Source organism: Nannobrachium achirus (genome assembly GCF_963921795.1).
Source record: "Nannobrachium achirus genome assembly, chromosome: 1".
In the NCBI taxonomy this organism is placed as follows: Eukaryota; Metazoa; Chordata; class Actinopteri; order Myctophiformes; family Myctophidae; genus Nannobrachium; species Nannobrachium achirus.
The window spans coordinates 34,466,612-34,480,557 of record NC_137810.1 but is presented as its reverse complement, the minus strand read 5'-3'; the positions used below and the strand labels follow the sequence as shown (position 1 = coordinate 34,480,557).

General features: G+C 44.5%; 1 protein-coding gene across 1 annotated transcript in view; it reads right to left on the bottom strand.

The window, feature by feature from the left end:
* Positions 1 to 2,162: 2,162 nt before the first annotated feature.
* qsox1 (quiescin Q6 sulfhydryl oxidase 1) overlaps positions 2,163 to 13,946 on the bottom strand; it is a 49,080-nt gene continuing 37,296 nt past the window's right edge. Inside the window, exons 12-13 of the mRNA XM_080724698.1 lie at positions 7,608 to 7,769; positions 2,163 to 6,765 (exon numbers count right to left, since the gene is read on the bottom strand). Coding sequence (XP_080580824.1) covers positions 5,933 to 6,765; positions 7,608 to 7,769 — 995 coding nt within the window. The 3' untranslated portion in view covers positions 2,163 to 5,932. The remainder of the gene's footprint in view (positions 6,766 to 7,607; positions 7,770 to 13,946) is intronic.

Genomic DNA, 13,946 nt, shown 5'->3' with positions numbered 1-13,946 from the left:
TAGGAATGATGTTTTCTCTTTCATATAATGCTATATATTCTACTAATAAAAAAATCAAATGTCTGTCTGTTTGTCCGATGTCTGTCCGATATACACGCATGCTGACATCACTGATACTAAAACAGTGCCCAGATTTGTAGATGACTGACATCACTGATATGTCTGGGTTCTTCAACATTACTTCTGAGACTCCTACTGTACATTCAATCCCACATATAGTGTGCACACCACATATTTTTATACATGAAAACATGAAACAACAACAACTCTAACCATGAAAGCCGACTTCAACGATTCAGGCCAGGTATTGCCGTGGTTTCAATTTGAAGCCTCTGACTCCTAGGTGTGTGAAATTCTCATCCTTACCTTGGCTAAAGCCACACAGATATCGCATTGCTGCCAATTTGCTCATTAACCATAATTTTAGTTTCCACCCACACAGTACCCTCACATATATACTTCGCCATAAGACGGTACACTGACACTAGCAAAATCTACCCCGTTGTACGACACGGTATAAATCAGGCTTTAGAAAAGGCTTCAGTGCTTTAAGTAGCAGTGGGTGGCCATCAATTTGCACTGACTCCAATCCTATAACAAGACAGGTAGACATTTAAATAGATTAATAGATCAGTCGTCAGGGAGAAAAGTACCAAAACACAATAGACCTATGGACTTCATTTTAAAGGTAAGATGTGTAAAATGGCCCCTTTAATTGATTTAAATTGAATTGATTCAATAATAGCAGCAGTGAAGAAAATGAATTCACAAGGAAGTAGTAAATCCTTGTGCTACAGGTATAGCAAAACAAATGATAAACAAACGCACACATAAAAGTTTGAGAGGGTACATAATTTCTCCTGTAGTTTGACAGTTTGCCAAGTAATAAAAAGAAGCCTCTGAAGCTGAATATTAAGATCAGGAAGATATATTCCAGTACAATGTCTGTAAAGGAAAGCCACACCAGCCTATCATTTCTGGTTTTCCTCAGTCCAACCCTGCAACCATAAAGTGTGAATGAGGACTTAATTTGATCAGTTTCTGAGAAGCTTGATTAGGCCAGAGATCCACAGCTGCCTAGCCTTGGTGCTCACCTCCTTTAATGCTATCAATCAATCCTTTGTGTGTGTGTGTGTGTGTGTGTGTGTGTGTGTGTGCGCGCGCGCACGCACGCATGCGTAAGTCGTGCGCGTGTGTGGCCTGTGTGTGATGCATTAGTAACCCAACGATCTCAGCACCGCAGCCTTCTACTGTTGCCCGATAGTGGTGTGGTGGTTGTGGTGTGGGGAGGTTGAAAGTCACGGGAGTTAAGTCAATGTTCCAGTAAACACAAAGCTTCGGATCAAGCATAGACCGTCCTTCAGATGGACTTGGTGTAATCTGGACATCAAAACACACTCCTCTGTCCTCTATCTATCCATCCATCCATCCATCCGCCCATCCATCTAACTCTATCCCCCACAGAGTACGTCCTCTTTCATCCACCTCCAACCCGCCCTCTCCTCCCTCTTGCCTTCTCCCGAGGGCCCATGGGCTGGCCCCCAGTAGGGCCCACCTTTAAGTGTGTAAGGGAAGAAGAGGGCCCCAAAAGCCGATTGCGTTTTAATAAAGTTTATTATCTGCTGGGGGCTAATCCTCAAGGGTAATCTCCTCCCCTCTAGTCCTAAAGGAAAGCTGGATTACTCACTTGCTATAATCCCAATGAAATTGTTAGGATTTAGCTTGCGCTGCACAGCAGATGGCAACAGGCTTTTTCCTTCAAACCTTGCAGCCTTTAACCCCTCTATTCCTACATCCGAGACCCCCTGTCCCCCCCTCCATGCCACACAGCCTGGCAGTCCGCTTCAAAACAACAAACCAAACATGGCCGTGTTGTTCAGAAAAGGCTCAACATCTTGGAGATGGGGATGTTTTGACATCCGAGACACTTAAGATGTATGGAGACCATGATGTTTCTGCCTACTTGTCTCTTGTGGTGTGAAGTCTGTGAACAGGGCGTTTAATTCTGTAAATTTGTGTGGCCAACTCAATGTGAAACACATGTACAATAATGTCCTCCTGATCACTCTTGATCAAGGAAACACCTGTCAATAAATGATTATTCAAACCATTGCACGACAGATAGAAAGATGTCAGAGCGGCAATAGAGGAAAAAGAAAGCGTAAATGTCCTTATCAAAAATATGTTTTATTGATTCAGAATAGAAGCAAAATAAAACAGTGCTTTGAGATGAATGAAACCAGTAAAAGCTTTATGCAATGGACAACAGCCAAAACTAAATCCAGCTTATTCTAGAACTGTGTCCTGTGTGAACATATGCGCTTCTGCACAACACTTCATCAACAATAGGATTGTATGAAGCAGCTGTTATGTGGACTCAGCGATGTGATGTAATATCTCCAAGAGTGGTACGATGCACATAACACAAGCCACCTCAAAAGGTGTCAATTAAACTATTAACAAATGTTCATAGTTGCTCACAACTGGAACATTTTGATGTGGATATGCACTATTTTACAATGCCTTGTACGGTTGGGATCATTTAGGATTAACGATTCCTGTCACTTAACGAATCCCCCTTAAAGGTCCGATTCCTTAAAGCTTCCCTTTCACCATTCCTATATAGGGGGTTCCAAATGGACCCTAACAGGTCTGTAACTCTGAGTGTGTACAAATGGACCCACATGAACCCTTACGGGTCCACCTGGTTCCATTTGTACACTGTCAAAGTTATGGTGGTCCTTGAAATTTCACATTTTCAGAACCACCGGTATTGTAACAGTGAGATTAAAAAATAAATAATAATAAAAACGGTTCCAGATGTGATGGAACCGAGTACGGCTCCACAATGCTGGATCCGGTTCCTCCGGTTCTGGATCCCAACCCTAATGCCTTGCCCCAATAGCAGATTCTAGAGCAGGTGTTAGGGGGTCCGGGACCCCTAGGGGGTCCTCCAAGTCTTTGTGTGATAGAAACTTTTTTCTCCTTTTTTATATTAAGCACTTGAACCCTAGCTTTTATATTCAGAGAACTTTAGCCAAAAATAGCAGATCTACAAGCTCACAACGCCTCGCAGACTACGCGGCTATTTTTGGCAAAGGTTTGGTGTAGAGGGGGAAAAAGAGCAGACTAAGAACAGAGTGAAAGGTTGAGTTGCTTAAGTATTGACGGTTCAAGTTGTTAAATATCTGAAAACACAGATTTACATGAATTCAACATATACTGATGATTATGCTGTCAAACAATGAAACTATATGGAATCTATGAACAGATTATGGGGGTCCCTGGTTCATCTCTCAATCAACTATGGGGTCCTTGGCTTGAAAACGTTGAAGACCCCTGTTCTAGAGAATCTACTAGGCCAAGCATTTGTTGTGTGACCAGTGATTCAGCTTTTCAAAATTATAATTTAACAACATAAACACAATACAAATTATTTAGTTGAGCGAAATCCCCCAGGGCTATACTAGGTCCGTACCCTTTTGTGCCTCAACACCAAATCTCTTCGCCGAAAATAGCTGATCTACAAGCTCATAATGCTTCGCAATGTCACCTGTTGTGAGCTTGAAGATCAGATATATTCTGCGAAAGTTCGACCCAGAACAGGAATATGTTTCATGTATAAATGAGGCTCATTGAGAAATTAAACCTGCTGAATGGATGTCATGTTGTTGACATGAAACCAGTTCTTGAAATACAAAGCACAGTTCAACTATGGCACTGTCATTATATTCTGCCATTAGAAAATCAGATTTGCTATACGGTTTGAGACATAACTGCTTTTCCTTTCCCATTTATGAAACACATTTGGCTTTGGTTCAAATTATGAATCTGCATGAAGGATGAAACTAAATGTAATATTGAATCATTATTTCTTAGAACAAAGGGCAAATAGTGCAGTGGATAAATGCTTCAGCTGTGGCCCAACATTCGTTTATGGAAATAATAATAATAACCACAAAGAAAACTCTTCATTAAATGCCAATTTCATTATAACTACAACAAAAGATTAACATAAAAAATTAAATAATAATCATCACTATTTTACACACATTTGCTGTATAACCTCATAAAAGGTCCACTTATTCTCATTTGAGATACATTTCATCCTTCATACTTTTTTTCTTCTCTTTTCATATCCTTCATACTGTAAGTGGTCAAATGTGGCTCAGAAGGACATTGACTGCCTTGCCAAAAAAGCTTCATGTCTCTTGACGAAAAGTATGTATTATAAGATTTAAAAAAAACATCAACATGAAAGTGTCAGACATCACCTTTCAGCAAATGCATAAATTAGGCTTAAAATGAATATTCTAAAAGTGGAGGAAGTGGAGAACACATTTTGTGTTCCATTCACACTGAGCACTATCTTCTATTACAGGTTAATTACTATTAATTACTGTCCACATGCTGACATCACTGATACTATACAGAGTCTCCGCCATGGTAACATCTGCATGCTGTAGCAAACAAAGCCCCCAAAATGTCTGTCTGACATGATGAAACAAGTGACCGAATCTGACATCACAGACTGGCCTGGACACGGAACACCATATATGGGCATAAAAGAGAGCCAGACAGACAGAGATAAGAGATCTCCATATAATGTATGGGCATGAAATGGACACAGACAGACAGATACAACGGGTATTAGCCCTATTCACGGCCCGCCCACTCAGCAACTTCCTGGTGCTGAAGTCACGTTTTGAAGGGTAGAGTTAACACAGAAATCGCAAATTTAATGCAATTTCCGAATAGTAAAGTATAAAATACGGCTAGCATTATGTTTTTCTTATATGTGTATTTGTATTGGTATTTTATTTATACATATATATATTTGTTGATGTTTATATACTGTTTAAAAAATAAAAATATTTGAATGAAAAAAAAAAAAAAAAGAACACAAGATAGTAAAAGGCACAAAGCGTTATAATTTACTTAACCGTTCGAAATAATGATTTGTTGGCTTTAAGTCCAGCAATTTCAGTATTAATTTACCCTTCAAAGCTAATGTCAGCACCAGGAAGTTGCTGTGAAATTTGCTGAGTGGGAGGGCCGTGAATTGGGCTTATTGCACAACTGGATGTCAAAGGTGACTATTCTGCCCAATGGGCACCGTTCTGGGTTCTCCAACATTACTTCTGAGACTGCTCAGTGACATTCAACCCTCATATACTGTGCACAGGACTAGGAAGGAACTATAAAGATAGCCTCATGATCCAGGCATTTCAAAGAGAAAATCCTGGGATAGCGCCCCTATAACTGTGGCTCACAACATTTTAATTGTATATAAAATATATGTAGCTTTTCAGATATCTTATTTTACATCAGTATTGTTCACGCAAACTGGTTTGTCTAGGCTTATCCATTATAATTATAAAATTGCTATGATTTATCACTCGTTTTCCACCGCGGATCACTTCCTCATTTACTCAAAGCGGACAGCAGCAGGAGTCACGTCCCCCTCCGCGTCATTTCGAGACGCTGGAGGAGCCGGTGAGATCTGCCAGGGGCATACGCGTTAGGTTAGACTACTATAAAGATAACTAATGTATATCGTTCACAATTGTATTTTCTTTTTATAGTTTGTGGGAACTCTGCCATCTGTTTGACATTTTTATAGTTACAGCTATAGTGCTCAGTTGAATGGCACATTAGATTGGTACATGCCACCTGCATAATTTAAGGCAACGCTACCTCTCCACTTATTAAATACACCTGAACACAACCACAATGGCAGGTGAGGACTGGCTGAAAAACACTGTTACCTACTTTGCAACACCTACTCTGGTCAATGTCTAAGTAGAAGGCTTAGGAGAGTCCTAATCTTGACCATCCTGTTATACTAACCCCAATGCTACCCTAATAGAACAGTAATCTTATTGCTGAGACTCATTTCAGCATAGTGGTAGGTCTCTTAAAGTACCTGGCTTCAGGGCAGGGACACTTTGGCCCGCCGTAGTCTGAGGCGATTCTTGAAATAAAGGTACATGGCCAGGAGGCACATTGATGACAGGGAGTAAAGGATGACACACAGGCTGATGTCCACTTTGGAGAAGCCAATGCTCAGCACTGACATCCAGCGCCCCCTGTGGCTCTGGGGGTGCAACTGATGACCCAGGTCAATCTCCTCCATGTGACCAACGTACTGGCCCGTCAGTCCTCGTTTCTGCAGACGCTTCCTCTGGTGGGGAGGCCCCGCGTCCGGCTCCATAGGCTGCAGTCCCACCACCCTCATCCCGGCGTCCAACTCCACCCCGAGGCCAAACACGGGCCCCGGTTCTTGCTCCTCTTGTCGCTGCAAGCTGCGCCGCTTGACCCTGGTGGAGGCGGCCGCCGCGGCCCGCAGTGCTTTGGCTTTGTAGTGCTGGTTGACGAAGGAGTCCAGATCCACAATGTCCTCCTGGGCCTCTCGCAGCCTCAGGCCCACGATGCTGGGCTTCCTCTGGGCCCGCTGCTGCTGACGTCGCCGCCCCGTCTGCCGAGGCTCAGGCTCCGCCCATCTCTTGCCCCCCATCTCATCTGCCGCCGTGGCCACTCCTCCTTCTCCCACGACCACCTCCTCAACCATGGGCTCCTCTTCCTCCTCCTCTTCCTCCTCCTCCTCCTCGTCCGCGGTGGGCTGTGAGGTAGGAGGCCTGGTGATGGAGTCCAGGGCTTCCCTGGCCTTCCTCTGGACCACGGCCTGAGCGTCCCTCTCCAGCTGCAGAGCCTCGATCCTTTGCCGCTGCCTGGCCAAAACCTGGTTGTCGTCATCTAGGTAGTCTATGAGGGCATTAGGGAACAGAGGGGAAACACAGGGCATGATTCCATATGGATGGATACAAGTCTACTTGCTCCGCTCGTTCCAACTTTGAAGGAAGAAACAAACTACTGATCTCTAAACTCTCCGCAAATGCTGGGCACAAATTGCATTCCAGGGTGTGACCACGGCAATTTAGCTCGTTAGAGGGTGCAGGATAAAGGTCTTTGCTAACCAAAACATCACCTGGAAAGGAGAGGTATACAAAATGCAATGGCCAGGCTTCTACAGTCAGAATCATAGCCCATTATCTCCTCATGTCCAAAAGACATCTGCGATATCTTGACATATCAACTTAACATTCACATGCTCATTCTCAGAGTAGTCATTTTTCAAATTGCATATATTAAAGCATGACAGAGACGAGAGCGGGACTGTGCTCTGTGTGCCATTTGGATATTGACGATAGCTACAGGGACAGATGAGGAATGCCAGGAGGCATCGGATTCATGACATTCTTACATGATGAAAGGTATTTGAACATATTACAATCAACAATAAAATGTAAGGACAGTTCTTAATGAAGCAGCAAAGCACCCTTTGAGAGAGAGAGAGAGAGAGAGAGAGAGAGAGAGAGAGAGAGAGAGAGAGAGAGAGAGAGAGAGAGAGAGAGAGAGAGAGAGAGAGAGAGAGAGAGAGACACCTGAAGGCTCTTGTAGTACCATGTGGCCTAGGTTGGACAGTGACTTGCAACGAGCTTTGGACACTCAGGTTAGATCAGCTTAATTTATTGTAATCTGTGTTTGATGCTTGTTTGCTCGCTCCACATGCAGTTAGGACACAGTGTGAGCCACCTGCGCTGTACCTGGGAGCACGTTGTCAGGGGAGTAGAAGGAGAGGAGGAAGGAGAGGACCTTGGCCTGGTTCCAGGTGTGTTCCCCAGTAGTCTTCACCCCGTGGCAGTCTGAACACTCCCCTGGAGACGGCCACTGGATCTTAGGGAAGTTGGGGTCCTCGCTGGGGGCACCTGGGACACGCAGGAGAGAGGAACAGGTATTATTGTGCATGGTAGAGACACACAATGACAATGTTATTTTGAATATGGATTGAGCAGTAATAATGTACAGTATATCGTCGTGGTCGGGTGAAAACCATGTATGTCCAAAACCGTTCGTTTTGCATTTATCATTTTAAAAATGATTTAAACTAGTGAAAACAGCCGATCTGTAAGCACACAACGCCTCGCACGCGAGGCGTTGTGTGCTTGTAGATCTGCTGTTTTCACTACTTTTGTGCGACAGCCTTGTATGATGAAGCAGGGCTTTGCTTTGCAAAAGAACGTACAAATTTGAAACTTGGAGATACAAGGTTTCTGCCCGATAACGACGATATTATACATTTTTCCTCTTTCAAAAAAAGGTATTAAATATTTTGTCTGAGGACACATATGTACCGTATAATTATGTACGGTAGCAGGCTAGCTATGCAAACTGAAGCGCAATAAAAGAATGAAACTTCAAGGCCATACATTGTTCTTGTTTATATCTAACCTTTGTTATGGTTGGAGCAATGGGTTGTGAATGAGATTGTGCGGTGCCCTGGATGCAATATATGCTGATCCCATTTGATCCTGTCACAAGGCTCATAAACACTAAGTGCCTATATACATATATGTATGTAGGCATGTGCTTATACCTAAGTGCATGTGTGTATATGCACGCTGTGGGTGTGTGTGTGTATATATATATGCGCAGCATGTGTGCATGGTGGTGGATAACCAGGAGTGCTCGCTTGCGTGTCATATGGGGTGTGTGAGAGCGTGTGTGTGTGTGTGTGTGTGTGTGTGTGTGTGTGTGGGTGTGTGTGTGTGTGTGTGTGTGTGTGTGAGAGAGCGTGTGAGTGCGTGTGTGACAGGGTTTAACAATGATCAATGGGCTTCTGGGATGTCCCAGATGGAGGAGTGGCGAGATAATAGATGTGGTTGAAGTGGACAGCTTCCCCAAACACACACACATCACAAACACGTGCGCAAACACACACACACACCACAAATAAACCACAAACACGCGCGCGCGCACATACACAACGCCCAGGCACACATCTTGCACTGTGGAGCCCCTGTCCAGTCCCTCCACACCCGTTTGAAGGCAGTCCAATCTCTAAATTGAATGTGAGAGCAGCAGGCACCTCCTCCGGAGGGAGCTGTCCTTCTAATCAATTAGAAAGTTTGTGCTTTACATGTTTCCATTCAGCACCAGCAGACCCCAGGCCACCTAAAACCCCTGCTTCCTCCTCGCACATGCAAACAGGCTGGCAGGGTCTCAACCTACACCCACCCACCCACACCCACACCCACACACACACACACACACACACACACACACACACACACACGACTGTTGCTGACAATAAGCAATTTATTACTAGATTCCCTCATGTGGGTATTTTTGTGTTTGCCAAAGCTTGTGTGTGTGTGTGTGTGTGTGTGTGTGTGTGTGTGTGTGTGTGTGTGTGTGTGTGTGTGTGTGCGCGCGCACGTGAAGCGCCCACAAGAGAGAAGCAGAGCAGAAGCAGGTCTGTCACTTTATGGCTCTGTCAATTTACATCCTCCCCCCCCCCCCCACCCCCACCCCTCTCTCCAGATTAATCTAAGTCATATGCATGTGTGTATGTACTCTGCATACAGCACTTTACATAAGGGATACATCAATTTTACAGTGTCCTGGATGGACTGTGTTTGTGTGTGTGTGCATGCGCGTGTGTGTGTGTTTGCGTGCTTTTAAACATTTCAGCAGCAGGTGACAGCGTGCACACTCAAAATGCACACAAGCAAATGCATTCACACACACGCACACGTACGCACACACACACACACACACACACACACACACACACACACACACACACACACACACACACGCCCACACACAAGCCTCTCATCTCTGTTTATTCTAATCAGCTGGCTATGTTTGTGACCAGGGTGACTTTAGCTATACCAGACATATTGATATTGCCACAATGGCCTGTCAGGAAGATGTCATTGCCAAGACATACATATTCATCACGTATAAATATGTATTGTTCAGCATGTCAAACCAGCCTCCTCAGCACTAATGCTGCAAGTGAGGATCACCTAATGTGCACGGAAGCCATAAAGGCGAACAAGTACGGCAGCCCGCTGCAAACTGGCTCTTAAAGTTCATTTAAATTGACAAAGACAATGATCCAAGAGACCCTGGGATGTTTATTGTATGACAACAACATGAACCCTAGCATACCTACTCTGGGCATGTCATAACAGGCCAACATTCAGCAAAAAAAAAAAAAAACATTCAGTGAAAATAGCAGATCTATAAGATCACACAACTTGTAGATCTGCTATTTTATTTTGTAGACTGCAGAAGGGGAAAAAGAGGCGTCCAAGAAGTGCAGGCCCCTGCATAACCCTGGTTTTTACCAGACTATCGCATTTTGTTTTCTTATGAATAAAAAAAAGACATCACACAATGCAAGCACATCCATGTTTTACACCTGCAGCATGCACGTGCGCACACACACACTCTACCTTTCTCTCCGTCTCTCACACACAAACATACAGAGAGCGAGTCAGAGTCAGCCAGACCTGTTAGTGTCCGTGATCTTTGTCTATAGACATGCAAATGTACGTTGTCTTTACACACCGGGGCGAATTTGCGAAGCGAATAATTCACCTTAAAAAAAAAAAAAAAAAAAACTCATAAAGTCAATGCACGCTTCTACATCGGCAACGAATTTCCACGAAGCGAAAAGGCGTCTGTTATTTTTTCGCTCTGGTGTTGAATTTTGCCGACATTCACAGGCGAACTGCTCTCTCTCCCAGTATCAAAGCAAGCTAACTCTATCCAATTTAAAGAGAGAGAGATAGAACATGGTGACTATCCCTCTGCATTGAGAGGGAACAGTGTTTCTCCGTGTCTCGTCTGTGTCCGCCAGTGGTGGAAAAAGTACTCAAATTTCTAAGTAAAAGTATGGTTTAGGTATGTTTGCAAAGTAACTAGTAACCACAGTTTTAAAATAAATAGTTCAGTAAAAATACAATATTTGGATCCGAGATGTAGTAGAGTAGAAGTAAAAATACTGGAAATTGAACATACTCAAGTAAAGAACAAATAACTACAAGTAACAGTACTCAAGTAAATATACTTAGTTACTTTACACCACCGTCGGGGGGACTGCCCATAAGGCCGAAGGTTCATTAGTCCGAAGGTTCATTAGTCCGAATTTAGTTAGGGTTACTGAGGTTAAGGTTAGGGTTAGAGTTAGGCATAGTATTCTTAACGAATTCGGACTAATGAACCTTCGGACTAATGAACCTTCGGACCAATGCCATGGCACCACTGGCTGCTGACTAACTGTGACTGCTGCTGGGGAACCCTTCAAGTGGTGGCCTCTCTGCTGTGATGGGTTGTGTGATGCCAGCCCCAAACAATTCGCATCACAGATATCTTTATTCAATTTGACGAATTTTATATGCATATTCGCGTCACAGTAGGTGTGTATAGAAAAAAGCATAAGAATTCGCCGTTGGAATATTTTGCATTTTCAAAGTTGTTTATTCGCATCGCTTTAACTCAGAGGGTGTAAAAATGTACAGATATGGAACCATAACAGTCAATTTTACAATTGCTTTTAAACTCTCAATTTAACTTGTGGTAAAAGTGATGGTAGGGGGAATGGCAATAAATCAGTAAAATCCTCAAGGGTTGATTGATCTATGTGTAACTCCATCTGGTTACATTTGCACACAGAGTTAAACAGGCAGGATTTTACTGTTGCAGAATCGCAGCCTGTTGACAAGCAGCAACAGGACTCTGCCGCTGCCGAGCCCAGCTCAGAGCTCAGGGCCCTGGGGCCTCTTTGTTGCCAGCTAAATTAATTGTTGGGCTGCTTTACAAATAGCTGCCTCTTCATGCATGGCTGCCCCTGAAAGGAGAGGCGTGGAATCCTGCTAAAGAGCGGCACTGTATTAGAGGATGGAGGGACGGCAGGAGGGGGAGGTGTGGTCGGGGGTGGGGGGTGGAGTGTGCCTCTCCCTCGGGGGACACTCATTGCTGGTAAGACAGCCATACATTATGATCCACCCACCCAGCTCCCAGTGGAGCAGCAGCCCAGCCAGCCCTCCACCCACCACTGACTCCCACCCAGCCACACGCCACAACTTGACCCAGCCTTGTGAGGAGGGCTTTGCATGGATGTGATGTGTGTGTGTGTGTGTGTGTGTGTGTGTGTGTGTGTGTGTGTGTGTGTGTGTGTGTGTGTACTTGTATTGCTACTGTGTGTGTATTGCTATACTTCGAAAATAGATATTGTGAGGACACATTTCCTGTGCCTCACTAGAGTAATGTTTTTTGGGGGGCATAAAGGCAATGCAATTATGCATTTATTTATTTTTAATCTTGAAATAACTACTAGTTTAGAAGGCATTTGTAGACTCAGGTCTTAATGGGCTAAATTGCCATCCTAAAATGTTGATGTCCTCACAAGTATATGAATATCTGCATGTGTGTGTGTGTGTGTGTGTGTGTGTGTGTGTGTGTGTGTGTGTGTGTGTGTGTGTGTGTGTGTAAAATGGGAGGGGGAAGTAACTGAAGGGGTGGCTTGATGCTTGTGTCGCGGCGTGTGCCACCTGCTGCCTTGAAACATCTTGGGAATTGTGTGTGTGTGTGTGTGTGTACACAAGCGCGTGCGTTTTGTGTGTATGTATGTGTGGGCAACGGAGACTGGTCCCTGTGGGGTATTTGCTAGGAGGATGGTACCATATCACTTGTCAAGTGGAGGATATGAGTCCCAGGAGACGAAGCAGGCACAGAGAGAGAGAGAGAGAGAGAGAGAGAGAGAGAGAGAGAGAGAGAGAGAGAGAAAGAGAGAGAGAGCTAGTAGAGAGGGAGAGAGTAGCTGTGTAGTCAGGGGCGTCACAAGGGGTAGGAAAGTGGGACTGAGTTACTAGGGCCCAAGGTGGTGGAGGGGGCTTAATTATTTTATACTTTAGCTATTGAAAAATAGCAGATATACAAGCTTGTAGATCTGCTATTTTTGAAAAGCCGAAAATGTGTGCAAATCTTTGAATATATGTATTTTTTAAGCGAACATTTGTAACTCAAATTTTGCTTCTGGGGGGTCCCTGGAACTAAATATTTTGAGATGGGGTTCCGTGGCCAAATACATACCATTTTGGGGGTCCTTCACATGAAAAGGTTTGCGCTCCACTGACATAGAAACATAGGTTTTTCAAAAAACCTGTGAAGGTTTTTTTTTTCAAAAATAGCAGATCTACAAGCTCGCAGCGCGGCACTCGGTGCCGCGCTGTGAGCTTGTATATCTGCTATTTTTTCAATAGTTAAAGCACATTGGGGGGCCCGCAGTGAATCCTTGTACCCAGGGCCCAGAATTTGGTGCGACACCCCTGTGTGTAGTAACAGTGGACAAGTGTCTGGGGAGCAGCCTGGTCCAGGCTGCAGGCAGAGCGTGTAGCCTCTCTGTGCCCTGCTGTTCGGGACACCAAGCTGTCACTGAGAGAGACGAGGGGGCGGCCAGCGCACCACAAAGAAGACAAAACAAAGTGATTTAACAAAGTGGGCTGTTAATGACAGGCTTGTGCCTCATAAAACCATATGAACAAACGGAGGGGGGGGGGGGGGGGGGAGGGGTGTCTGTGTAAAGCTACATGTAAAACTAAAGATGACCCTTGTGACGAAATGTCAAAAAAGCACTGCCTTTTGACTGGTGCAGATAAATACCATAACAATGTCACTGGCTGTGTTGTTCATCAAACATCCGTTGTACACATTTGTACTGTAGTTGTGTAATGTACAAGCTCTCAAATCAGTGAGAGACACCTTTATCTATCTATAAATGCGAGAAGTCTCTGCGTGTCTGTCTGTCTGTCTGTCTGTGTGTCTGTAATCCGCGTATCTCGAGAACCGTTCGTCCCACCGGCTTCAGATTCGGCACACGCGTTCCCCGCCGCGGCACGGAGTGCAGTGCCGGGTCTCGACCCGACCCGACGCGCGGTTTTCCCGAACCGGCGCGAAACGTTCGGAATCTCCTTATTTGATTGTTGGTTTATTTGGTTGATTGTTGACATCAGGCTGTTCCGGAGGAAATCGGCGAAAGCTCTGACTCATTGTGACATCACTTCATAAAAGGCTCTGACATCACGTACGCC